Below are 25761 nucleotides of genomic sequence, written 5' to 3'. Positions count from 1 at the left end.
CATTTGCAAGAAAACAATGACTTGGTTTTTCCTGTGAGCCTGGACTGAGGAGCTATGGTTGGTCCTACCAAGACATGTGGCCGTGTCACTTGATGCGGAGACCCATCTTGGACACTTCCACTGAAAGTGAGAAAAAGCTTCAACTGAACAAAAATGATTCCCACCTTTGGTGAAATCTATATAAAGGTGGAAGCCGAACACTAGGGGCTGCTGCCAGACGTGGGATACCCCTGTTTACCATCCAAGATGGCTGCTGGAAATATCTAAGACTGAACATGGGGAAGAATCAAGCCCAGACTAGGAAGCTGTCCTGTCTGTAAAAGAAGCTTATCAGATTAACTGAGGGTGAGATAGTCCATGTAATCACTTTATTAGTGTATTAAGCTTAGATTGTATGTTCTGTATCATTTTGTTTAGTACCCTACATTGTTCTGCCTGCTATCTCTTATGACCACTTAAATGCTAGCTTTTATACTTCATAAAATCACAGTTGTTTATTAATAAACCCAGCATATGTAATTGCTATCTGGGCAGGCAAGGAGTTTGTGCATATCTCTCCTTACCCTGAGAAAGAGGGCGAAGAATTTATACATAGTAAGATGGATTTATCTGGGGTTTGGGTCCCACTGAGGCTGTGGCTTAGGGTGCTGACGCAAGCCCCTTGCCTGAACTTTCCCAAACCTGAGCTGATCTCAGGGTCTATACCATGGTTTCCCAAAGTGGGGGGGTGCATGCCCCCCTGGGTGTGTGTGAAGAAATTCCATGTGGGGGCACAAGGCAATCCAACCCACCCATCATATCCCCCACCTGAAGAAAGAGGCAGCCTTTGCTTCTGACTCTCAGCTCCTGACATTTTATGTGGGTGACCCAGCGGAGCTTCTATAAAAAGCAGGCAGCTGGAGAAGACCCACGTGGAGCTAGCTGCCTCCTGCAAAAGTGAGTCAGTATGGGTTGAGGGGGGAGGAGGAGGAGGATTGGGTTAGATGCGGGGCAGGAGTGCCTGGCTCAGGTGAGGGGGATGGGATAAGAGCCGGGGGCTCGTGGTGCCTGGCTTTTCGGGAGGTGAGGGGAGAGTCTTGGGTGGGCGGCTCACAGGGCTTGTGGGGCTCAGGTGGCTGGCTGGCTTGTGGGTCTTGCAGGGCTTGGGTGGCTGGCCCTGGCTTTGCAGGGCTCAGGAGGCTCAGGCTGGTGGCATGGGGCTTGGACAGCAGGCCCCAGCAGCACAGGGCTTAGGCAGCTCATCTTGACAGCGTGGGACTCAGACAACTCAGGCTGGTGGGTGGGTGGCTGGCCCCAGCAGCGCAGGTGGCTGACCCCAGTAGCACAGGGCTTGGTCTGGTGGGTGGGTGGCTGGCCGTGGTAGCATGGGGCTCGGGCAGCTTGGGCTGGTGGGTGGGCAGCTGACCCCAGCGGCACAGGCCTTGGGCGGCTGGGGCTGGCGTGTGGGTGGCTGGCCCTGGCAGCATGGGGCTTGGGTGGTTTGGGCTGTCTGGAGGGCGGCTGGCTGCAGCAGCATGGGGCTTGTGTGGCTCAGGATAGCAGTCAGATGACTGGCCCTGGCACTGTGGGGCTTGGGCAGGTGGCTTAGGCGGCTGGAGAACAACGGCTGGTCCCAGCAGCGCAGGATTCAGGCAGCTGGCAGGCGGGCGGGCGAGCGGGCAGCTGGCAGTACAGGTCTCAGGTGGGCAGGCAGCTGGAATGGGCAGCTCTGGCACCTGGGTTGCACCAGGCACTCACAAGGATGCAAGAAGTAGTATTTGTGCTTATTTTTCATTTTAAATAATATTTTTATATCAAGCTGTATTTATTTTAAATCACTCATTGAATTTTTTGCTAAAAGGGGGGGTTGGATAATTGTAAAGAAGAGGTGGGGGGTCTTGAGGGGTTCTCAAAACTCAAAAGGGGGGCATGATGCCAAAAAGTTTGGGAACCACTGCTCTACACTATACAGCAAAGGGCTGTGACCCTGGCTCTGTATCCATGCTGAAGGAAGCCGGAGGGCCTGGCTTGGCAGGACAGAGGTGAGGGGCACCCAGGAAGGCAGGGTTGTAGGCTCAGAGGTATTTCAGCACATCAAGTGACAGTCACAAGGGGGTCTCTGTGACCAAACCTATCACAGGCACTATTTTACAGCTGCACTGTTTTTCATTCCAAGGCACACAGAGGTATGTGATTAGTCAACGCACCATGTAAATGAGTCAGTGTAGTAGGATCCAACACAGGCTGTGAACCATAATTACATACAGAAGAACCTTCCTTCCCCTAAGCCTGCCCTTCCATTGATATTTTTGGGGAAAACTAATGTTAGTCTTAGAAGGAGAAAAACTGCATTGAAGTGCTTAATTTGTTCATCCTGTATCAAAGTAAAATTAGCCAAAGTGTGCTGCAATATTCCAGGACTCGGCTGCAATTAGCAAGATTTTCCTATAACATAGAAGCATCATTTTCAAATGTATCGTACCAAACTGAAATACTAACAGAACCTCAAATCAACAGCTACCTTCATAGCAAAGGAATAAACATCAAGCTCTCTATAATACTGCATCCAGGTAGTTACTGTGACTTATTGTAGGAAAACACTCAGTAAAGACACAACTTTCAAGCATTTAAATGACAGCCACCACCTATATAAAATACCAATTAGGAAACATGACAGAACTCACAGTTAATAAATACAATATTGTCTTCTCATATAAAAGAATCAAAACCTTCCAGCACAAGGGACCAAATGTTGCTAAATTAAAACTTGAAATTTATACTTCAAATTGTACCAAGAGGCAATGCAGTACTAGAGGCAGGCAGGAACTGAAAGGCTGGATCTGAATTAAACCCTGAGTTACAGATCTAAATTATGCATCTGCAATGCACAGGAGATTGAAGATCTAAATTATGCATCTGCAATGCACAGAAGATTGACTTGGAAGGAAGTATTCCATATACAGGCTCACCATCGCCATTTTTCTACAATATTTTGGTGTTCTTTGGGGAGGAGCTCCCATTAGAAAACAACTCAGGACTGACACTGCTTACCTTGTAGGATCTGATAAAGTTGTAGTAACAGACTGAAAGGCTCTTGTTCATAACTCTTCCCCTCTACCTCCAGCAGCAGGAGAGGAGCCCCATCCCCAGGCAGCAGGGACAGGGAGCCAGTGATGGCCAGGAGGAGCACCCCTGCTCCCAGACAAGCCTGGACACCCCGGTCTGGCAAATTACCTTGTTTGGGACCTCTCTGTACAGCAGAAATATCCTTCTGAAAGCACTTCTCTGTCTTGGAAAATGCACTCTTATTAAATACACCAGGATCTTTCTTAAAAATCCTCAATCTTAACTACTCTTTCTTTGGGTGCTGGCATGGGGAAAACACGCTTGTGGATTTATGATCAGGAAAATGGTTACACAAAAATGTTGTGATCTTACTCAACAGAGGTGCTCCTTGAATTAAGGTTCATTTATTGTGATTAGGGCTCCTTATCTGACATGGCTTCCGTGACTTTCCGTGGCTTCTGCAACAGCCAGTGTAGCTGACCCCAGAGATGCTGGAGGATACCTGTAGCTAGCCACTCAGGCAACCCTGCAGCTAGCTGCATCAGCCACCACTGGAGTGGCCCCATGGCTAGACACACCAGCTGCTGCTCAGGCTGCCCAAGTAGCACCCAGTGAGGCTGGTCCAGGGGACTGCCTGAGAAGTGGTCCTGGGCAGCTGGAACAGTTTGCCCCAAACTCACGCCAGTCTGCTGAGACTCCCCTAAGCAGTACTCCTTCTGACCTCCCAACCCCAGCTACAATTTAGTCAAGCATATAAGTCATGGATAGGTCACAGGCCGGGCATTTTTGTGTTTTGCTTGTATCTTTTATTAAAAGCACCCCATGACTAAATCAGATCCTTAATTATGATTACTACATACCTCACCAAAGCTAGTGGCCTAATTGTGCTAGGAACTCTATAAATCTACAGCAAGAGACAGTCCCAACTCCAATGACCTTAAAATCTAAACCAGCGGTGAGCTTTCTAAATGATCAGGGTTCTACATATGGCTCACAAAACATTTTGTTTACTGTTGTCCACATGCAGTGTTGCTAGATTCTTCCACTGGTTTCCATCCACATAGTTTTTTCCAACTGCTATTACTAAAATGACACACATGTAAAGCAAGGACACATGAAGTGAGGTGTGTGATGATTGCACACATCATTGATAGCTGTGCACTCCCTCTGGATCCAATCAAAGCTCTGCTACTGTTCAATCATCACACCCTGCAAATTCTAAGTATGAAAGTGAAGTTAGCAAAACTACTGTATCCTAGGAGACCATCTTAGTTATGACACTCTTGAGGCCAAGTCACATGGAGGAGGGCCAGTTGTGCCACACATTCACTAGCTTAGGTTGCCCATCACTGATCTAAACAGACAAGGCTGACAAAGGGCAGGAGAAATTTAGAGCTGTCCTCATTTTACCAATGGGGAAGTGAAGCAAACAGAGATTAAGTGATTTGCCCACAATTACACAAGATGTCTGTGACAGATCATGGAGTGAAATCAGACCTTTTGCATCCTTAGTGATTTAACCACAGGATTATCTTTTCTCTGCATACTTTACTGACAAAAAAAACCAAAAAAAAACAAAAGAAAAATTCCATCTTTACCCTGGAGTGGCTTTACAGGGTCAACACAGCTCCTGGAGAGTAAGGTGGGGGGATCTAATCAGCAAGACATTTCACCAAGAAGATTAACTAAATTTCAGCCTCAGAACTTTCACTACTGATGATGATATTTATATGATTTCACATTCAGATTCCAAGCTTAATTTTCAAAGCTGGCAGTTACAAAGAAAAATCATCTGATTTGTAAATTGAGTAAATTTGTTATGAAGTCACTGAGGCTACGGCTGCTTCTACACATGCCACCTCCTTACTCCGATCTCATTTTGTGGGAGAAAGGGAATGTCAAAGTGGGGTGCTTATTTCAAACCTGCCTCCATCGACACTGCCAACCTGCAATTCAAAGTGTGTACTTTGAAATTCACATGGCCACCATTATGCTCATGAGGTGCTGAATAGGCACATTAGTGCCTCATTAGCCTGCTTCAAATTGCCTCATTACCATGCCATCTCTCATGGGAGGTGACATGTAGAAGCAGCCTGTGTCTACACTAACCTGGAAATTCGAGCCACTCGGGGTCAATCTTCAGGAGTTTGATTTTGCACATCTAGTACAGACATGCGAAATTGACTTCTCAGGGGGTCACAGTCAACCCCTGTAGTCCTTGCAAGAGGCAAGGAGCAAGGGAGGTTGACAAAAGAAATTCCCCAGTATGGACAGCCAAGTTACCAGAGTGTAGATACATTGACTTTAAGCTACGTAATTACCATAGCTAGAATTGCATATCTGTGGTCGACTTACTTTGCCTAGTATATACATAGCATAAGAAACAATAGAGACAGAACCCCACAAAGGCTTGTTTTACAATGTTACTTTTCAGAGCCCATGTACACTTAAAACAAAACAAAACAAAACAAAAAAAACCAAACAAACAAACAAAAAAACCCAGCAACAATTGTCCCCTGGACTACATGAGTTCCACCAAGTTTAGAAGATTAGTAGGTAAAAGTCCTTCAGAAAAGAACCTGAAAATGGAGGTTCGGTTTGATCTATATGGTGCTTGTGCAACTCATTTCTCATCTCTGAAGCATCTGTCCTGGTGACTCTCCATAAAATTTCCCTTGCCACCTTTTGTGCATAAGAGTTAGCTTCCCCACTGCAGTACAGGCTACATTTCAGTGCTCATGTGAATAAGTATCAAAAACAATAATAAGTATGATTTCTTCCCCCCCGGTAATCTTACAGTGCTTCACAAATACTAACTGCGCAACCACTCCAGTGCCTGGGTGAGATAGGTATCATCAGCTGCTCTTACACAGAGGCACAGAAAGGTGAGTTTCATTCCTAAAGGTAACACTGCCAGAATCAGAGGTCAGGAGAATGATGCTGATCTCACTCAGAACTAGTGTTGGGCAAATTTTTCAAATAAAGTGGTGTATTCACCAAAAATACAGTTTGATTCAAACTGAACCCATGTGCAAATTTTATATGAATTTGCCAAATATTTTTGGGACTTAAGGCACCATTCATTATGGCGCCAGGTTTAATTCCCCCTTCCACCTGATGTGTAGAAAGGATTTTAAATAGAATAGTCCCAAGTTGCAGAAGACTGTCCTAACCTTCAGGATATGAGATATTCAGGGGTGGGTGGCTCACTCTCACCCACTGATGGATTCCACATTTTATAAAGCAATTATGAAATACTATGAATTGCTACTATAAATGACAATGAATATTCATTGGGCCAGTGGAAAACAATTGCTCTATAGATTGATTTATAAATTTGTTAGTCTTGACAGCTTGATTTTTGTGAAGCTACAGACTCATGTGGCTCCCCCTCTGAGTCTATAGCATTGCAGTTAGAACACTCATCTCGGACATTTAGTGACTAGTTAGTTATTAATTAAAGTGGAAGAACTTGGTTTGGAGGGACTGAAAAAAGATGAGAACATCCCATAGTTCAGTGGCTCGGGTGCCCTCCTACCATGTAAGAACAAGTTCAAATTTCCACATCTGGCAGAGGAACTGTGAATGAACCAAAAAACAACAATGATGCGGACCCACAGTATGGAGACTCTAGAAGAATTCCACAGAGACTTTAATAATCTGTACCCCACCATCAACTTATGCCTCGATAACTCCATGCGAGAGATACATTTCCTGGACGCTATAGTACAAATCAAGGATGGCCGGATCAGTACCACATTGTACTGGAAACCCACTGATTGCTATACTTACCTACACCCTTCTAGCTTCTATCCTGCACACATAACTAGATCCATTGTTTACAGTCAAGCCCTTAGGTACAATCACATTTGCTGTGATCCTATGGACAGAGACGAAAAACTACAAGACCTTTACCAAATATTCAGAAACCTCAATTACCCACCAGGAGAAATAAAAAAACCAATCAACCGGGCCAGACGAATACCCAGAGACCAGCTACTCCAAGATAGGCCCAAAAAAGCCAAGAACAGAACACCACTGGTCATCACCTACAACCCTCAACTCAAACCACTGCAACACATTATTAAAGACCTACAACTTATCCTTAATCAGGATGCCACACTCCAGAAGGCCCCAGGTGACAGGCTTGTTCTCTCCTACAGACAACCTCCCAACCTTATGACGATTCTTACCAACAATCACAGTCTATACTGCAGGAACACCAGTCCTGGAACAACTTCTTGCAACAAAGCCCGCTGCCAGCTTTGTCCACATATCTGTTCTGGAGATACCGTCACTGGACCTAACCAGGTTATTCACAGAATCATGGGCACATTCTCATGTTCCTCAACTAACATCATATATGCCATTGTGTGCCAACAACGCCCAGATGCTTTGTATATTGAACAGACTTCAAACTCTCTTAGACAAAAAGTTAATGGGCACAAAACAGACATAAAAATACCCCTGATCCACAAACCTTTTAGTTGGCATTTTAATGGAGTGGGCCATTCTGTTAATGACTTAAGAGTTTGTGTGTTACTGAAGAATAATTTTCGCACCACTACTCAAAGAGAGGCTGCTGAACTCTCTTTCATTCAAATTCGACACATTAACATGTGGTTTGAACCAAGTTTGGAATCTTCTGGGTCACTATAGGGGCTCGTTTGCATACTTGGCTTAATCTAATTCTTGACTCCCCCCTCCCTTCTGCCCCTCTACTCTCTGATTTGCTCACCTTGATAATTTTTTTTCTGATTTGTCCACATTGATTACTGCTTTTGTTTCCCTGTGCCTTAAATATTGAGTGTGTTCTGGTATGGATATGGTCTGAAGAAGTGGGTCTGTCCCACAAAAGCTCACCTAATGAATTATTTTGTTAGTCTTTAAAGTGCTACTTGACTGCTTTTTTGTTTTGCCCATAAGAATAGGTATTCTTCCAGCTCTAGTTGGGGCTTCACTGAAGTCAACGGACATACACCAATGTCAAACCAAGATAAATTCTGAATCAACCCCAAACTCTCCTAATTCATAGCCCTGTGTTCTTAAGAACAGTACACTGTGTCTCCCATACACATAAATTGTGAAATGCTCGTGGATCTCTCATTGATGGCTGTTTTAAACAATTCTGATTTAAAAGTTTGATTGAGCTATTGGATCTCCAGCTCTCCTTTAGAAAATAACTGGTTTTCAGAATAGAATTTCCTAACTTTGCTTAGCTCTCATGAACATAAAAGAATTACACCACAGCAATTCAGCAACTAAGCACCAAAAGAGCTAAGTGTAGGCATACCAGCCTTGACAGTCGGTCTCCTAACATGGCCTATATGTCCCCATGAGTCAAGAAAACCATATATCTTTATTTGACAGCTATGCTGTGGAGGGAAAAACATGGTTTTCTACGTATGAGGTGAGAAATCAAGTTTAGAAACTATACAAGCAGATTTACTGCAAACTTCAGCTATTTTCACTCACTTCTCTGGATGTGTTAAGGAAGATATTTTAAAAACTTAGATGATTGCATTTAATTGCAGCATGCAAAATGAACTATTACTGATGATAGCTAGGTAAGAGCAATTTTTTTTTTTGTTATTAGGTATTGAAATCCTAAAGTCCTTACACAAATAAAATTCTTATTGAGTAAATTCTGAAGAAGGACTTTATGACTTGACTCTTTATTATTCCAACAGTGCTATAAAAGTGTGTATTGTTTCATTTGCAAAAGATGATGAAAAGAGCTGTACACACCCGAAGAATTTATAACCTAAGTTGTATGGAAGCTTAGTGCATAAGCATTACAGCCTCTTTGTACCTTTACAGCTAATCAATTCACACTCTTCCACCTTCAAATATAATTTATAAACTTTCTTCTCTCTCCCTTTTGTTGCTACAATTTAACTCTGCAAAATGCTTTACAGAATGTTTGTCTGAGATAAAAAGTGAAGTAATGTACATAAAGTCAAGTGAAATTCTGCTTCCCTCCCTCACAAGGTAGTCTTGTTAAAGTCAAGGGACTACTTGTCTGAGGATTTGGCCACTAAATTGTGTTGTTCTGTATTACCATGTCTCACTGCACCATGCACAATAATCTCTTTGTTAAGTCAACACTAAGGCTACGTCTACACTAGCCCCCACCTTTTGAAAGGGGGATGCTAATGAGACACTTCGGCAGATGCTAATGAGGCACTGCCATGAATATGCAGTGACTCATTAGCATAATACCAGATGCAGTCATTTGAAAGTGTCACTTTTGAATCGCACACTGCCCATGTAGAATAAGGAATAAGGAATAAGGGGCTTTCGAAGACTGCAGGGGGGGATCCTTTCAAAAGGCCCCCGTCCACATGGGTGGCACAAGATTCAAAAGCAGCACTTTCGAATTGCTGAATCTGGCATTATGCCAATGAGGTGCTGCATATTCACGGTAGCGCATCGTTAGCATCTGCCAAAGTGTCATTAGCATCCCCCTTTCGAAAGGTGGGGGCTGGTGTAGACATAGTCTAAATAGGCCGGGGGGGAACAATAGCACAAAACTGCAAATAGCCTAAAGATGAGACAGACTACTTAATTCATTCTGATGGGACCTAATTCTGTAAAGTTTGTCAGCTTCTGTGGAACTTGTGCACATGCTTAAGTGCTTTTCTGATTTGGAGCCTCCTGACCCAAGTCGTTCTTGAAACATGATACCGACAACCAGAATGTGGAAGACGAGTATCACATACCATAGCCTTTCAAAGAAAGCACTTTACAGATAAGAGTTGCATTCCTGAACACTGGAGCATACTTTCATAGAAAGCAATGACTGAATTTGGTGCTCAAGATGATGTGACAGAGTTTATCAATTTAGCACGTTGAACTTTGTGCTTGATTCCTGCCCCCCCACCCACTCCAATATATGAGGCTATATCTACCCAACATAATAAATGAACTTGACATTCAAATAGCTTTCATGTTCATTATGCAGTTTTCAGAGGCTTATCAGTAAAGGACGTGGGATGTGAAACAACAGGCACCCAGCAAGCCTCACTGTCAACAATACTGCTTGGGGAACTGCAAGATGTAATGTCGCTATGAAATCAGACAACAACCTGCTTCTTTCTAATTATTGCCACAGAACTTAAAATCACTAATAAACATTAATATGTTGAACAAGTCAGTAAAGTTCAGAGCAAAAGTACCAGAAATAGTATATTCAGTTATCTTGACTTGCCTAAACTGAAAGTTTAATTATGAAACAGTCCAGTATTTCCTTATCAGTATAAGACTAAACTAATTTCATGATTTGCAACTAATTCCCCAAGAGTAGGAAATAAACCCCACTATTCCAATGAGGTCATAATGGAGTTTAGATGTCATATGTTCTCTAGGTCAGTGTTTCTAAACTTTTCAGAGACCATGGAACAAATATTTTTTATGTGGAAAATCTATGAAAATTTTTTTCCAAAAAATTGTCGTCAGACCAAAAAACCTAAACTGCAATACATACAGCAAAAGCAAAATGAAGTAATTTAATCAGGTGCATAGCAATGAAGAAGTAAGGTTGTATCTAGTTTTAATAACAGAAAATTATACCATCAATGTATGATATCAAAAGTGTCAGACGCTTGCTGCATACCTGCGACTTGTTCACCGAACACCCATGTTCTAGGTAATAGATTTCTCTTTGCACATCAGAAAGCTGCTAATTATTCTCAACAATTCAGAAAAACTGAGAGACAAATTAAAATTTTCTCACTCCAAAATCTTTGAAATCTTCCAAAAGGCTCAGCTTCTCAGGAACAGACTCCAGATGGTCCAAGGCCACTCGGGTACTCTGAAGAATAGAGCACACAAAAAACAAAGCATTATAAAAGTTTGATAAGTGCTTTCAACCCTGTTCTGAAGTCTCAAACAGCATGTGCAGGTAGTTTCAGTTTAATATCCAGATATATATAAATATCTGCATGTGTCATTAAACTACTCAGTTAAAAAATTGTTATTTACAGTTAAAAATGAGAACAATAATGCAATTGTCAAATCAGGATGAGCATGCATATACAATTGTCATCAATTTATTGGATGCAATGTTTCTTTTTCACAGTGCATGCAATTCATAATTATCATCTTATTACTAATTATCATCAACATCACCACCACCACCATATTTAGGAGCCAGAGACACAGACCTCAATGAGTTAGATGCTGTACAAACAGAACAAGAAAACAACCTATACCCCAAAGACATTAAAAGGCTGTTTTTTAACAAGAAAGAACAGATGAATACTGATAAATGGGAAAGTAAAAGGAAACAAATGAAACTGTGGTCTCAGGACCCCAACAGCCAAACCATTGTAAACTTTTCGTAGGAATCCTAGCAAAGGAGAATTTTAAAGGGGGTTTTGAAGCAGATCCACAGATGTTTACAGAAAGTCCTGTCAAGCACAAGGGGATGCAAGGAGAAAGCATAAAGGACCTTGTTCAAAAATGTAACAAGCCCACAGCTGAGACTGGCATCATAGACGTATCAAGGTGTGAATCAATCTTTTAATTCTGAATGAAAGATGATAGGCAGGGAGGAGATGGGTTGAGATAGGTCCTGAAAGCATTTTATGTGATAGAGGAGGAAGCCAGCAAAGTGACACATAGAAAACGGTGATGAGGTTAAAAGCAACATACTAGGAAAAAGATCTCTGCAGAGGCATTCTGACTGGGTACAAGCCGGACTAGAAAAGAACCTTGGGGTAACTGAGATGTAAGAATCTGGAGGAGAGTTTTAACTTTGTGTGTGCTTAAAATGCTCCAGGTTGCAGCCTTGGGGAACTTTTCCTAAAAATGAACTGGGTTGCTGAAGAGTGCACATTTTTAGTACAAACTGGAGAAATCCCCCATAACTGACTGCCTTCACCACTTGCTCACCTAGAGTACTGCAGTGAATAAGAGCTGGTGCAGGAACCTGGCAGAACTCTCCATCCCTCCCCTCAAAAATACACAGCATTCTGACAGAGAAAGAGCAGAAAGCACACAGCTGCTCAGAGCATCTGTATTCTCTCTTCCCTAGCCTCTTTTTTGAGCAAGCAGATGGCTCCTCTCCTCTCCTTCCCTGCATCATGAGGGTTGGGAAAGACAGAGGGGGATGAAGAACCCTTGGAAATGTTCTCCCGGCTGCCTGGAAGGGTAGGCCCAGAAGAGAAATGTGAAAAAATCCAGGGGCTGCAGGAGTAGAGATGAAGCAGAAGGGAGGGCTGAAGGGACAGGACTGATTGGGGTCAGAATTAAGCACCAAGGAATGAGTTGGGTAGATGATCATGGTACCTCACATCTTTTTCTTTGGAGCTCTTTAAGCATGTGGCGTGTGACTGGACAGAACAGGCCACTGAGACACTACATTCCAGATTCTTTACGGAAAAGAACACATGATAGGAACATGACAAAAATGAGATCTACTTTATATAGGATGGCACACCTAAGATATCATTGGAAAAATTATGATTTACTGAATATGGTTCTCATTCGTATGCCTGTATCATTTTTGAAGATAAAGTTAGCAATACTGACCTGTTTATCTGCATTTCATATTTGCTGCTTTGGGACACTCTCACTTATGGCACTTCAGGGGCTAAGATGGAAAAGCCAGACAGGACTAATGGTCCACCAGGTAGGACAATGGACTGTGGACAGGTTTGACCTTCTTGGGGATGCTCAGCACTGCCACTGACTCATGGATAATATAGAGTATGGTGACCTAGTTACCTGACACTAACCTACTATGTGGATTGCTGAACTGACCCACAAAGAAGTGGTGGTGAGGGAAATCAAACAATGGCTTTCCTGCCTTACATAGAATTTCTATATAAATTGGGGGAGGAAAACAGTGATGATTTACACTCTGCCTCCTCACCCCATAGAAACACTTGAAAACATCTAGAAACAAAGGAATTGTAATGGGGATAGGGTACAGGGAATGCTGAAGCCACACTAAGAGCTACCTAGCCTGTGAAAGACTCTACCTGAAACAATAACTAGGATAACAAATTATCCTTTGTGAGCAGTGTTTAGTGAAACTAGCTTAAATTGCATGCTGTGTATTATTTTCTCTGTAGTTTGCTTTATTCTGTTTGGTACACACCTTTTCATAGTTAATCAACTTACTTCCAGTTTATAAAACAACCCAGTGTATGTATTTTCTAACTGGGGATGGGGTGCAAGAGGCTGTGCATACCTTCCTTCACACTGAAGAAGGAGAAAAACTTCATATAACTTTAGGCTTGAACCACAAGGTGGTACAAACACCCTGGTGTTGTAGTAAATCTCACAAACTGAGTCTCCCAGAGCTGATCTCAAGGTCTGTAGCTGGCTGTGGCCTTATTTATGTAGTTTGCTGGAGGAGGCTTGACAGCCTGGCTGAGCAAGACCAGGTAAAAGGTGACAAGCAAGAAGAGAAGGCAGGCTCAGTGGTACAGGTTGAATCTCTCTCATCCAGTATCCTCAGGATCTGACTGGTACCGGATAAGAGAATTTGCTGGACTATGGGAGGTCAATATAATCTGTCACGTTACCAACATTTCCACTACTTACTGGACCCTTAGAAGAAATTTAGGGGTAAATTACAGCTAAATAACAAGACAGAATATAGAGCCAGGACTAGTGGCTGTAAACAAACTTTATGGTACCATGGGAAACTTCACCGCACCCAAGATAGGTGGTTGTCTGGCTAACTAAAATCAAGAGTTTACCGTAAATAAATTAAATTACCACATGGCACAAGCCGAAGAAACTTCTTTCACTATTACTATTTGTTTAAATTAAAATCAATGTCAAGGACACTTAAGACTTCAGATATTAGAGAATTAGATATTATCAGTGAAGTACCATATAATATGTGTGTGTGTTTGTGTGTACATATAAGCATTTGTCTCTCCCTGAGTCCATTAGTATATTTGTTCAAGAATGCCTCCTAACCTGTAAGAGCTATTACCACCAAATTTGGTATGCAGATTTCTCTTATCCAAACTTGAAGCAAGCCCACAGTTCGGTTATGCAAGGGAAATGGAATGTGCCTGGAATCTGATTATTTTCCATAACATGGAAAGGAAAGAGTCTGATAGGAGGGACAGTTATGCTCCGCAATGATCATTGGGGCAGTTATACTGCAGAGTGAACATAGGGAGGCGGCAGCACCAGGAAAAGAGTGGTCAGCTCAGGATGGGGTTCTCATATTGCTGGCCATTGCACAGGTAAGTGGCTCCCCACCCTAAAATTCCTCCCCCTAGCTGTGTCTACACGTGCACGCTACTTCGAAGTAGCGGCACTAAATTCGAAATAGCGCCCATCGCGGCTACACGCGTCGGGCGCTATTTCGAAGTTAACTTCGACGTTAGGCGGCGAGACGTTGAAGTCGCTAACCCCATGAGGGGATAGGAATAGCGCCCTACTTCGACGTTCAACGTCGAAGTAGGGACAGTGTAGACGATCCGCGTCCCGCAACGTCGAAATTGCCGGGTCCTCCATGGCGGCCATCACCTGGGGGGTTGAGAGACACTCTCTCCAGCCCCTCAGCTCACTGGTGGCCGCGTGGAGTGGCCCCTTAAAGGTCCCCTCCCCCTCCCTGCCTCTACAGGAAGCTGAGGCAACGTGCAGGCTGCAGCCTGCACACGTGGGCAGCTTGCAGCACCCTCAGCTCCTGAGAGCGGCGATGGCTAGCCGGCAGCCCCCCCAGCGGACCCCCCCCAAGGGGAGCCAGGGCAGCCAGCCCAGCCAGAGGGCCAGCCAGGCTGGGAAGCGGCAGCGGGGCCCCTCCTGGACGGAGGCCGAGCTGTGGGACCTGCTGGGGCTCTGGAGCGAGGAGGAGGTGCTCCAGGTAATGGGGAGCAAGAGGCGGAACGCGGATGCGTTCGCTCAGCTGGCCGATGGCCTGGCTGCCCGGGGTCACCCTGCCCGCACTCCTGATCATGTGAGGAGCAAGGTGAAGGAGCTGCGGCAGGGTTATGCCTGGGCCCGGGATGCGGCCAGCCGATCTGGGGCCGCCCCCGTCACTTGCCCCTTTTACAGGGAGCTCAGGGACATCCTGGGCCCCCGGCACACCTCCTCCCCTCCGGCCACCCTTGACACATCGGCTGACGAGCCCGAGCAGGTCCTGCAGCCGGAGTCCGCCCCGGAGGCAAGCCCCGCACCCCGGGGGCCCCCCCCGGGACATCGCGGCAGGAGGAGGAGGAGGAGGAGGGGGGCTCCTCCTCCGCAGAATCCAGCCTGCAGATCCTCCTCCTGCCATCCCGCAGCAGCAGCAGGGTCTCCGACCCCCGGGGATCTCCGGACCGTGGGAGCGGACCAACAGGTAGGTACCCCTCTCTGGTGGACACCCCTGGGCTTGAGGGGCGGGGGTAACAGAGATGTGTCCAGGGCCCCCCACATGCTCACATGGCCATGGCCCCAAGGACACCAGGGCCATGGCCCTCACAGCACTGCAGCCATCAGCCCCTGCCCCACCCCACCCCGCATGACAGTGCCATGCCCCATCCCCGGGCCAGGGGGGAGCAGAACCTCGAGGGGCCCCCGGGCGGAGTGGGTGGGACACCCCGCAGCAGCAGCATGTGATGGAGTGGGGGGAGTGCCAAAGGGAGATTCAGGCTACATATGAGCCACAAGAGCCGAAGAGCTCCCAGGGCCAAAGGAGGATCCTGGCGCTACAGCTGGCAGGTGACACCTCTGCCCTGAACAAACAGGAGGGAGGAGCCGAGCTGGCTTGGAATTGGGGGGCGAGGGCGGGGGCCACAGGTAGAGGCTAGGGGAAGGGAGAGCTGGTAGGCAGCCAGCCTGAGGAGGGGGAAAGCTGCATCCCAGAGGGGCCCCCCTTCGGGTCTTCTCCCCACGACGGGTTGGAAGGACTGTCTCTTCCGACAGCTGGTGCTGTCACTCCTGCCAGAAAAGTGGCCATCTGTGGCCTAAGAAACCTCTCCTGCTCTCAGACCCTGCGGGGTGAAGTGAGAGTCGCTCCCACCAGGGGACGGGGTGCAGGGCAGGGGGACCCCTGAACCCCATCCATCACAGCAGCATCTCCCGGGGACGGGGAACCTGCAGCACAGGGCGGGGGGGACAAAGGCCACGGCTCGGGGCCCACACTAACGCCTGTCTCCATTCTTCTTTCCCCCCTCCTCTCCTGTCTCCTGCACCTGCACCTGCACCATCAGAAGGACCGGAAGAGAGCGCCGGCAAGGCCTCAGTTGTCCCGGAGAGCCCTCCGGGACCATCGCTCCAGGGCAGCCCCTCGGCCGAGGAATGACCGGCCCCGCGGCGGGCTAGACGGCGGACCTCGCGCCTACAACCGCCGACGGCGACGGACCCCCAGCTGCTGGCCATCCTCCGCCGGCAGCTGGAGGTCTCGGAGCAGCACCTCCAGCTGCAGGAGCGGGCGCTGGCCTGGCGCCAGGAGGCATGGGGGGCCTATATGCAGACATTTAACCGCCTGGTGGACTACCTGGCCCCCCATGCCGCGCCGGCCGACCCATCGCCCGCCCTGCCCGCTCCTGCAGCCCCACCACCAGCTGCTCCGCCCGTTGCCGGCCCATCCGCCGTCGCCCCACCACCCACCGCCGAGGGCCAGAGCGCCGAGGGACCCCTGGAGCCACCTGAGACTCGCCGGCCCCCATACCTTCCGGTCCAGCTCGCTCCCACCCAGCCGCGGACCAGGCTGCGAGCGCGGCGGGGCTCCCGGCTGGGCACGCCCAGTGCTGGGCTATAGGGGCGAGGGGCCCGGGACGTGGCCCCCCCCTTGTATATAGTTGGACCCTGTTTTTTTGGTGCCCCCGTTTGCCCGATCCCCCCCATGTAAATAGTTCTCCCCTTTCTCCTCCCTGGTTTTCTTTTTATTATGTATGCCACACAGTTGTTTCTTTGGATTGTTTTATTTTTGTACATATTGCTTTGGTTGAACGTTTGTACCTAGTTTTCTGTTTGTGCTTCACATATTTATTTACACCCAAAAAAAAAGGTTTGGCCAGAAAAAAAAAAATTTACGTTCAGCCACAAGTTCGTGCTGTCATTTGTCCAGGACAAGTGGGGGGGGGGGCGGTGGGGTGCTCCATGGTGTGGGCGTTGGGGCAGGAGTGTGGGGGAGGAAGGGGCGGGCAATAGGGGGCCTGGGCAGAGTTCACCCCACGGCCTGTTGGTCGAAGTGGGCCCGCAGGGCCTCCCGGACCCGGGTCCCCTCGGGGTCCACCTGCCGACTGGGGGCAGCAGGTGGCTGGACGTCTGCCCTGCCGGCCTCCGCGGCCCAGCTCTGCAGAAAGGTCTCCCCCTTGCTCTCCACGAGGTTGTGCAGGGCGCAGCAGGCACCCACAATCTGGGGGATGTTGTTGGGGCCCGCATCCAGGCGGGTCAGGAGACATCTCCAGCGTCCCTTCAGGCGGCCAAATGAGCGCTCCACCACCTGGCGTGCACGGTTCAGGCGCTCGTTGAAGCGCTCCTGGCTAGCGGAGAGATGGCCCGTGTAGGGGTGCATGAGCCACGGCCGGAGGGGGTATGCCGCATCTGCGATGACGCAGAAGGGCATGGTGGTGTCCCCCAGAGGGATCTCCCGCTGGGGGATGTAGGTCCCCGCCTCCAGCCGGCGGCACAGGCCTGAGTTCCGGAAAACCCAGGCGTCGTGGGTGCTGCCAGGCCAGCCCACGTAAATGTCCTGGAAACGTCCCCGGCTGTCCACCAAGGCCTGCAGGACGACAGAATGGTAGCCCTTGCGATTGAGGTATCGTCCGCCACTGTGATGCGGGGCGCGGATGGGGATGTGAGTCCCATCCAGAGCCCCGAAGCAGTTGGGGAAGCCCAGGGTGGCAAAGGCGGCGACGGTGGCATCTGGGTCCCCCAGCCTCACGAGCTTGTGCAGGAGCATGGCGTTGATGGCACGCACAACCTGCAGAGAAAGCACATGGGACAGCCCCAATGAAGGGTGAACAGGGTGTGCGTGGCCCTGCCCTGCCCTGCTCTGGCCCCCCTGCCCTGCCCTGGCCTGCCCTGCTCTGGCTCCCCTGCTCTGGCCCCCCTGCCCTGCCCTGCCCTTGCCCCCCTGCCCTGCCCTGCCCTGCCCTGGCCCCCCTGCCCTGCTCTGCTCTGGCCCCCCTGCCCTGGCCCCCCTGCCCTGCTCTGGCCCTGCCCTGCCCTGGCCCCCCTGCCCTGCTCTGGCCCTGCCCTGCCCTGGCCCCCCTGCCCTGCCCTGGCCCTGCCCTGCTCTGGCCCCCCTGCCCTGCCCTGGCCTCCCCCTGTGGGTTCTCTTACCTCCATGAAGACAGCCCCGACGGTGGCCTTGCCGACACCAAACTGCTGCCCCACGGATCGGTAGCTGTCCAGAGTGTCCAGCTTCCAGACAGCGATGCCGACCCGTTTCTGCACCGTGAGGGCACGCCGCATGGCAGTGTCCTGGTGCCTGAGTGCGGGGGTGAGCCACTGGCACAGCTCCAGGAATGTCTGCCGGCTCATCCTGAAGTTCCTGAGCCAGTGGTCGTCGTCCCACTCCCCAAGCACCAGCCGCTCCCACCAGTCGGTGCTGGTGGGGTAGCTCCACAGCCGCCGGCGTGTGAGGCGGGGGGTGGAGCGGGGTGCTGCAGGGGTAGGGGTTGAGCCCTGCTGCCCTGGGGGCATCTCCTCCCCTAGGGCAAGGAGGTGCTCAGGTGCCTCCCACATGGCATGGGTCAGGGCAAGCCCTGCTCCTGCCGGGAGGGCTGGGTGGACCTCTAGCTGCTGCTGCTGCTGCTGCTGCTGGGGGTCCATGACTGCGGCGCCCGGGGTCTGTGTGCCTATGGCTCCTCAGACCGCGTGCTGTGCAGGCTGAGTGTATGTGGGAGGGGCCCTTTAAGGGAGCGGCTATCTGTTGCCCCGGAAGTGCTAGTCCGCCCGTTGACCCTGTCTGCAGCTGTGCCTGGCATCCCTATTTCGATGTGTGCTACTTGGGCGTGTAGACGTTCCCTTGCTGCGCCTATTTCGATGTTGGCCTGAGCAACGTCGAAGTTGAACATCGACGTTGCCGGCCCTGGAGGACGCGGGGCGCAGAAGCTCAGCCTTCCTCTTTCTGGAGAAGCAGCCAGACGGAGGGGGCAGATAGTGCATCCCCTTCCCTCCTTAGGAGCAGACCCTAGGGAAACGCAGCCCCACTCCACTGGGATAAGCTGCTGTCAGAGCAGCGCCACCCTTGCCACCAGGGGCAGCCCCAGTAAGCCCTGCAACCTCTCAGCACCCTGCCTCAAGCTCCTCCCTGCACCGAATGCTGTACCCCTTCCAAGCCATCCACTCCTTCCCCCTAAATTCCCCATACCGTATCCTGATTCTTGGACCCCACACTCTGCCCTGACCTCCCTGCCCCCTGCCCTGACTCCTGTAAACCCATCCCCCCACAGCTTCCTGCCCTGAAGGAACTGACTCATGCAGGGTAAATCTTCTAGTAATACATATTTTTAAAATGTATAAGGTGTTGCAAGCTTACCACTTTCCCCCCTAAATGTACTGCAGTTACCATTGTTCACTTTCTTTTTCCAATTAAAATACTGGCATTTATACTTCTGTTCTACTCCATCTTGTACTGCACCTTTTCCAATGATTTAGCAGAAAAAATCTGTGGAACACTAGGGAAGATGAATCATAGACTAATCAGTAGGAGTTCAGACTGGTAGACTATGGCTATTCTTAGGAAAAACTTCAAAATGGCCATGCTAATGGCCAAATCGAAGAATACTAGTGAGGTGCTGAAATGAATATTCAGTGCCTCATTAGCATGCTGCCAGCCACGGCATTTCGAAAGTGCCACATTTCATTTGCAGACGGCTCATCTACATGTGGGTCCTTTTCAAAAGGGCCCTGCAAACATCAAAATCCCTTTACTCCTATCAGCTGAACATTCATTTCAGTGCCTCATTAGTATTCTTCAATGTGGCCATTAGCATGGCCATTTTGAAGTTTTTCCTAAGCGTAGACATGGCCATAGAGAAAGGAACTGGGTCAAGCTGAATTTTACCTTCCACATTTGGACTTCACATGTTCAGCATTTGTTTTTACTAGTGTTAAAAAACGGGAACAGCAGAAGTTATTTTAATTCATACAGTGGATTTACACATTTTATGTTAAAAACATTGTAATCTTGCTGACCCCACATGGCAAAATAATCTGCAAACAATCTGTTAATGATTTGGGATCATAAGCCATTTATTCATTTAATTTTTTAAAGGATTTGAGCTTATCTCTAAACAAAACCAGATGTAAATTATATCGTACATGAGGACAAAGAACAGAAAAGGAGCACGATACATAATTATCCATGGTGCTGTAGGATTATGGTATATGTAGCTTTTTCAGTCTGAAGTGATTAGAGGCAAATGCAGGTGCATAAAATTCACCAGGGAGCTGTTTCAATGAAGTTGTATAACAAATTTGCTGAAAGTGGGCCAAACATTTGCAGAGAAACATGCTTGCTTCAACTCAACATGACAAATAAAAGTGGATTATTGCCTCTTTTGTCTTTGTCACTTCGAGACCTCTGAATTAACTGCAGGATGAAACATGAATGAAGATGCAGTTGATGATGCACATAAACTTATTCCTACAAAAAACCTAAGTAACCGCTAAAATCATTGAATTCCTCAAAGTAAATCTGGTACATTTTAATATTTTGTCTGAGTTTCAAAATCTAATTCTAAAGGCACAATGGGTACAGATGGAGGGGGGGGAGGGCAAAGACTATACAAGAAAACATCCTCTCAGATAAGTGAGTCACTTCTTGAAGAATGAGAACATATGGTACAAAAAACCCTGAACTGTCAGTCCAAAAACTTACCATAGCAAATTGTTTAGAAGAAATAAATACCAAAGAGAGAAGTTAAAGTTATATTCATCATTCTGATAAGTATTTAAATTCCTACAGAATATTTCCCAGAGGTATCCCTTCCCAACACGCTATAAGAACTCCAAGGGAGGTTGAAAATATTTACCAGGGCCCTACGCCTGACAGCTCTGGCTGAATTTAAACCCTGATCCTAGTTTTTAAGGAGTGGGTTAATAAAAGTCAGTCTTGCAAAATTTAAGTAGTGACAAATTTAGTTAGAAGTTTAGACAAAACTGTATATTTCTTCGTTTCAGATGAATGTTTTGTAATTTATTATGTCTTCATGAGATTTTTAAATTAAAATTATTGATTTATCTTCAGTTCACGTGAAGAACATACTAAAGAAATTTAAGAATTATTTCCGCCTATGCCACATTTAGTTCTTTACCACTCAAACTTATAATTTGCAAAAGTAAAATTGATCAACACCACACGCATTTGGGCTCTTCTCTATACCTCCACTGTGCAAACAAGGATACGGTCATCACATACTGATTAAGTGCTTGCCACAGATTTTAACACAGAACTATTTTTATACCTGTAAAATACCTAAATCAAGTTTTTCAAGTAGGGTCCCACGATACCTTTCTGTCTCAAGTTAAAGATACCCAGAAGTATCTTTCAATCTCTAAACAGCTCTCTCTCATTAAACTGCCCACAATTGCTCCTCTCCCACAATGAAACTACTCATTCATATTGCACGCTTCATTTACAGTGGCCTTATGCTCATCAAAGCCTTGATTTTCCACTCCATTAATTTATGATGAGTTGCATGGTTTGCTACTTCTTCCCAGAGCAGTTTGTGGTCCTGGTCTGCATGCAGGTTTGAAAGGTTGAGGAATATCTGAAAGAGACAGCAGATTCTCACCAGCCATCTATCTGCCAGCTTTCATGAGTGGAAAAGCTAACTGTATGTGAAACAAAACATCAGCCCCTTGTGGCTTAGCAGTCATCTTAGACGAACAATATCTTTCATGGAGATTCTGTCACATGAAAAGAACTGTAAAGCTTCTGAATTTGAACAAAACAAAGTTAAAAATCTTTGGTATTCTTTGTTTACAGCCAAATCAAACTTAGTTTACTATACACTGCTAACTTCTCTACCAACTTGAAATACTAGACTTCCAAACAGTAGGATAAGCTTTCATTTAAGAGTGAACTTTCATGTGGGGCTGAGTTAAAGCTCATTGGGAGCCCTTTGCATCGCTCACGCAGAGCTTCCATAACACCAGGCCTATGCTATAATCCTGCACCTCTTTGGAGTGGCAGCAAGTTTTAGAAAGGGCAAATTCACGTGTCTTGGGGCTCATGTTTCAGACTATCTGCATATTCAGGTAGGTATCAGTTTTACTCCTTTCATCGTTGTTAAACTTTAATTTTCTTCCAGGAAGATTCGATTTTTTTAAAATTAAAACTAAGATTTTCATTTTATCTTGCGATGCCAGGAGCTGAGACGCTAAGGATATACCTACAATACTTATGCCTTAATTCAGGCCTAATCATAGAAGATTAGGATTAAAAGAGACTCAGGAGATCATCTAGTTCAACCCTTTTCTCAGAACAAAACCCATCTCAACTAAATCATCCCATGTATGCTAAGAAAAGGTCTCAAGAAAGCATTTTATCTATACATAAGCTCACAGAAAAAGAAGATCAGCCTCTACAGGGTAGTTCATTATTTGAGTTACCTAGAAGAGTATGTACACTCTCAAAGGTATCTCATTTTGAGGCACAGAAGACACCTCTATCTTCTTTCAGGACCCTAGAAAAAAGGGTGGGAGAGAACAGAATGGGCAAAACAAAGAAACCAAACACAGGAAGCAGAACTATAATAAACAGGGAAGCAGCACCAAGAACAAGTCAAGAGGAGGGAGGGGAAAAAAGAAAAGAAGGCAGAGCTTTTTAGCTGACCCCAGAAGTGGTGCAACACTAGCTCAATCACCTGCACAGTGAAGGCCATACTATGGATCAAGTGCCACATTTCTATCATGAATAGCTACACTCTTCTCTATTAGAAGAGTTTAGGGCTTAGTCACACAGAACAAAAGGCTAAAAAGAATGGTGGAAACACCTGACACAGAGGGCAATTAAGTACTGCTAGTTATTTACCAGAAACCAACAAATTATGTGCCATAATGCACACAAGTAATCCTGAGAAGAGCAATCATGCTTGTCGCCTCATTATTTAACAGGGAACACAGGGAACAGATACAGTGCACTGATGGTACTGATAAGTGGGAAGAACTTCAATTGTATTGATAGAAACCACATCCATATTAATTTACTTAAAAGCACACTGTTCCATTCAGTGAATGATATCAATCTTTTCTGTTTTTAAAATAAAAGATTATTTACTTTTTAAGAGGCATTGTGTTCAGACAGAGAATGATAAAACAAATTACTCATTTTCCATGACCTCATATAAACACTTTGATGTTTAAAGTGCATGTGAACAGTTAATCCTCCTATACTGATGTATCCTCGGTGATAGGCAGCTGTGTGCTATCCCCAGGGACAGATTTAAATCAAAATCAGACACTCTTATTTTTAGTCTCAAAGCCATAGTGATAAACAGAAAAACAAATCGGGTTTGCATATATTTCACCTAAAGCTTGGTTTAATTGTTAATACACTGAATAGCCTAACCCCACATCCTCCAAAAGAAAAAAAAAAAGACTTTAATGTCATTTACAGGTAAAACAAATGGCCAGTAAACAGAGTATTTTCAAAAAATTAGGGATGATTTAAGTACCAGTTAGCTAATCCCTAAAGACTAGCCATAAAAAAGATTAAATGTATCCTTAATTTTAAGTGACAACATGTATTTCAGCAGGCAGTTATTTACAACTCAGCTACAAGATATGTTAAAGACCCACAAGAGTTTTTCTTCTAAATGTAAAGTTGTATTACTGAAAAACCTGAATAAAAGGTATCTAATATACATGTATCTTTTTCTTTCTATTTTAAGAGCCCTAAAATTGTAGCGTGCCAGATCTAACTCCGAAGATAGCCCTGGGATGATGATGTTTCAAATAAGCTAAGTAAATGATATTTTACTGTAGGATGTGGCTGTGCAGTTTTCCCATTGCTTCAGATTACAAAAAGTGTAAATTAACCCTGGGGATAGGGAAGATAGGGTTTTGGAAAAATCCATCACACAATGTAAAAACTTACACATAAGGTATTTGGAGATAGGGAAATAGGAAGGAAGATCAGTGTAGATGGGATCAAACTAGAGAACATAGAGAAGTTCACAAATCTGGGAAGCAACATAACATATAGTCTAGACTGTAAGAAGGAAATAGCAACTAGAATAGTGAAAGCAAGAGCGAGTTTGAAGGCGATGGATAAGATCTGGAACAGCAAAGTGATTAGCTTAGAAATGAAGCTGAATATCTTGAAAACGTGTGTATTCAGCAGCATGTTGTACGGATGTGAGACAAAACTAAGGCACTCCACACTGGACAGGGAAAGATGGAAGGAAACAGTGAGAGAGGCATCAGACTCCAAGGAGCACTAAGACCATGGCTGTCGATGATATCTTACTGTTTATTGGCTCACTCATGGTAGCTGAAATATGCTTTGTTCCAGTGATCTGTGATTTTAGGAGGAACCCATGATGAAAATAAAATCTAGTTCACTAAACTTTTATTGTCCCTCTTGCTCATCTTAATTGTGGTTTTTAGCACAAAATACTACAGTTGAAAAGTGGAAATACCATTAAAATGAGGGAAAGAAAAAGAGAGTAAATATAAACTATTCTTCCTAGAAACGTGTGAAGTTACACAATGTATGAGTTCAACTGGCATTTGCCATTAATAGATCGTTTTCACTGAGGCTTAAATTACTTGGAATTTTTGTTTCACAAAAACTGTATTTATGCACATGAAAAACAATGGATCTTTGTTAACACGGGGGATCTGAATGAAAAAGAACTGGACATGCCAAAAAACCTTGACTTTTCAATCTAGACACCAGATGTTTAGCATAGGAGTGGACCACATTGTAATTACGATATTGTCTCATGGACACTTGCCCTCCTATTTGCAATTGCATGGACCATCTCCCCTCACATTCATGATCACATAACATCCCTGTGGTAACTACAGAAAATGTTTACATGGAAAATATTTTGAATATATTTCAGGCATTTTGAACTGCTTTAATGCAAAATAGCACTGGACTTATGGAGATTGCAGCAGGCCTGCCGACGGGGGCACGTGCGGGGCAGGGATGGGCCAGTTGCACAGACACGTGGCATTTCAAAGGTGTCTGAAGCTTCTGCCATTGCTACTTTAGCAGTGGCAGCTCTGGGTTCCTTTGAAATGCCACGGCAGCACTGCTTCGCCACTCTGCACAACTCTGGGGAAAGGGGAGGGGCAAGGGTGAGATGTGAGCAGTGCTAAGGGCTGACTGTCCTTGGTCCCACCCTCTCTGGGGTGCAGAAGCTGGGCTTTCCTCCCACCTTGCTCTAGAGCCTACAGTGGCTGTCAGCTCTGCTGGATGGCATCACTATATTGGCCATCCAACTTTCTATAATTCACTAGTTGGTGCTTTGTGGACAACATATTTGAGACAATGACCACTGCTTTCAATGGAAATAATTTCAGAAATTATTTGAGAGCAAGGAAGAATAATTCAGGGGACAAGTATGCATGGAATGAACCTGGTTTGACACTCCAGCAGGAATAACAAAGATTTCCAATCATAAGGGACAATCAATTTCTCTGTGTTGTTACACGCCAAAATTTTTCATTTATGATTTACATTAATGTTTTGTATGCTAAAAATAATTTTAGCAGTAGCTCTAGAAGAGCACTAAAGCACTAATTAACCGGCTCTCAGAAAGAGGGAGGAAAACAACATTAACCACAACTTGG

At 46.1% G+C, this 25761-nt stretch overlaps 1 protein-coding gene across 1 annotated transcript in view; it reads right to left on the bottom strand.

Annotated features, from left to right (window-relative positions):
- The window catches only part of CEP128 (centrosomal protein 128), a 315311-nt gene that overhangs the window by 36372 nt on the left and 253178 nt on the right, over nucleotides 1–25761 (bottom strand). Inside the window, exon 21 of the mRNA XM_074998779.1 lies at nucleotides 10781–10858. Coding sequence (XP_074854880.1) covers nucleotides 10781–10858 — 78 coding nt within the window. The remainder of the gene's footprint in view (nucleotides 1–10780; nucleotides 10859–25761) is intronic.

The sequence above is a fragment of the Carettochelys insculpta genome, chromosome 6, assembly GCF_033958435.1.
Source record: "Carettochelys insculpta isolate YL-2023 chromosome 6, ASM3395843v1, whole genome shotgun sequence".
Taxonomy (NCBI): Eukaryota; Metazoa; Chordata; order Testudines; family Carettochelyidae; genus Carettochelys; species Carettochelys insculpta.
The sequence above is the reverse complement of the archived record's forward strand: the minus strand, read 5'-3'. Positions and strand labels throughout refer to the sequence as shown.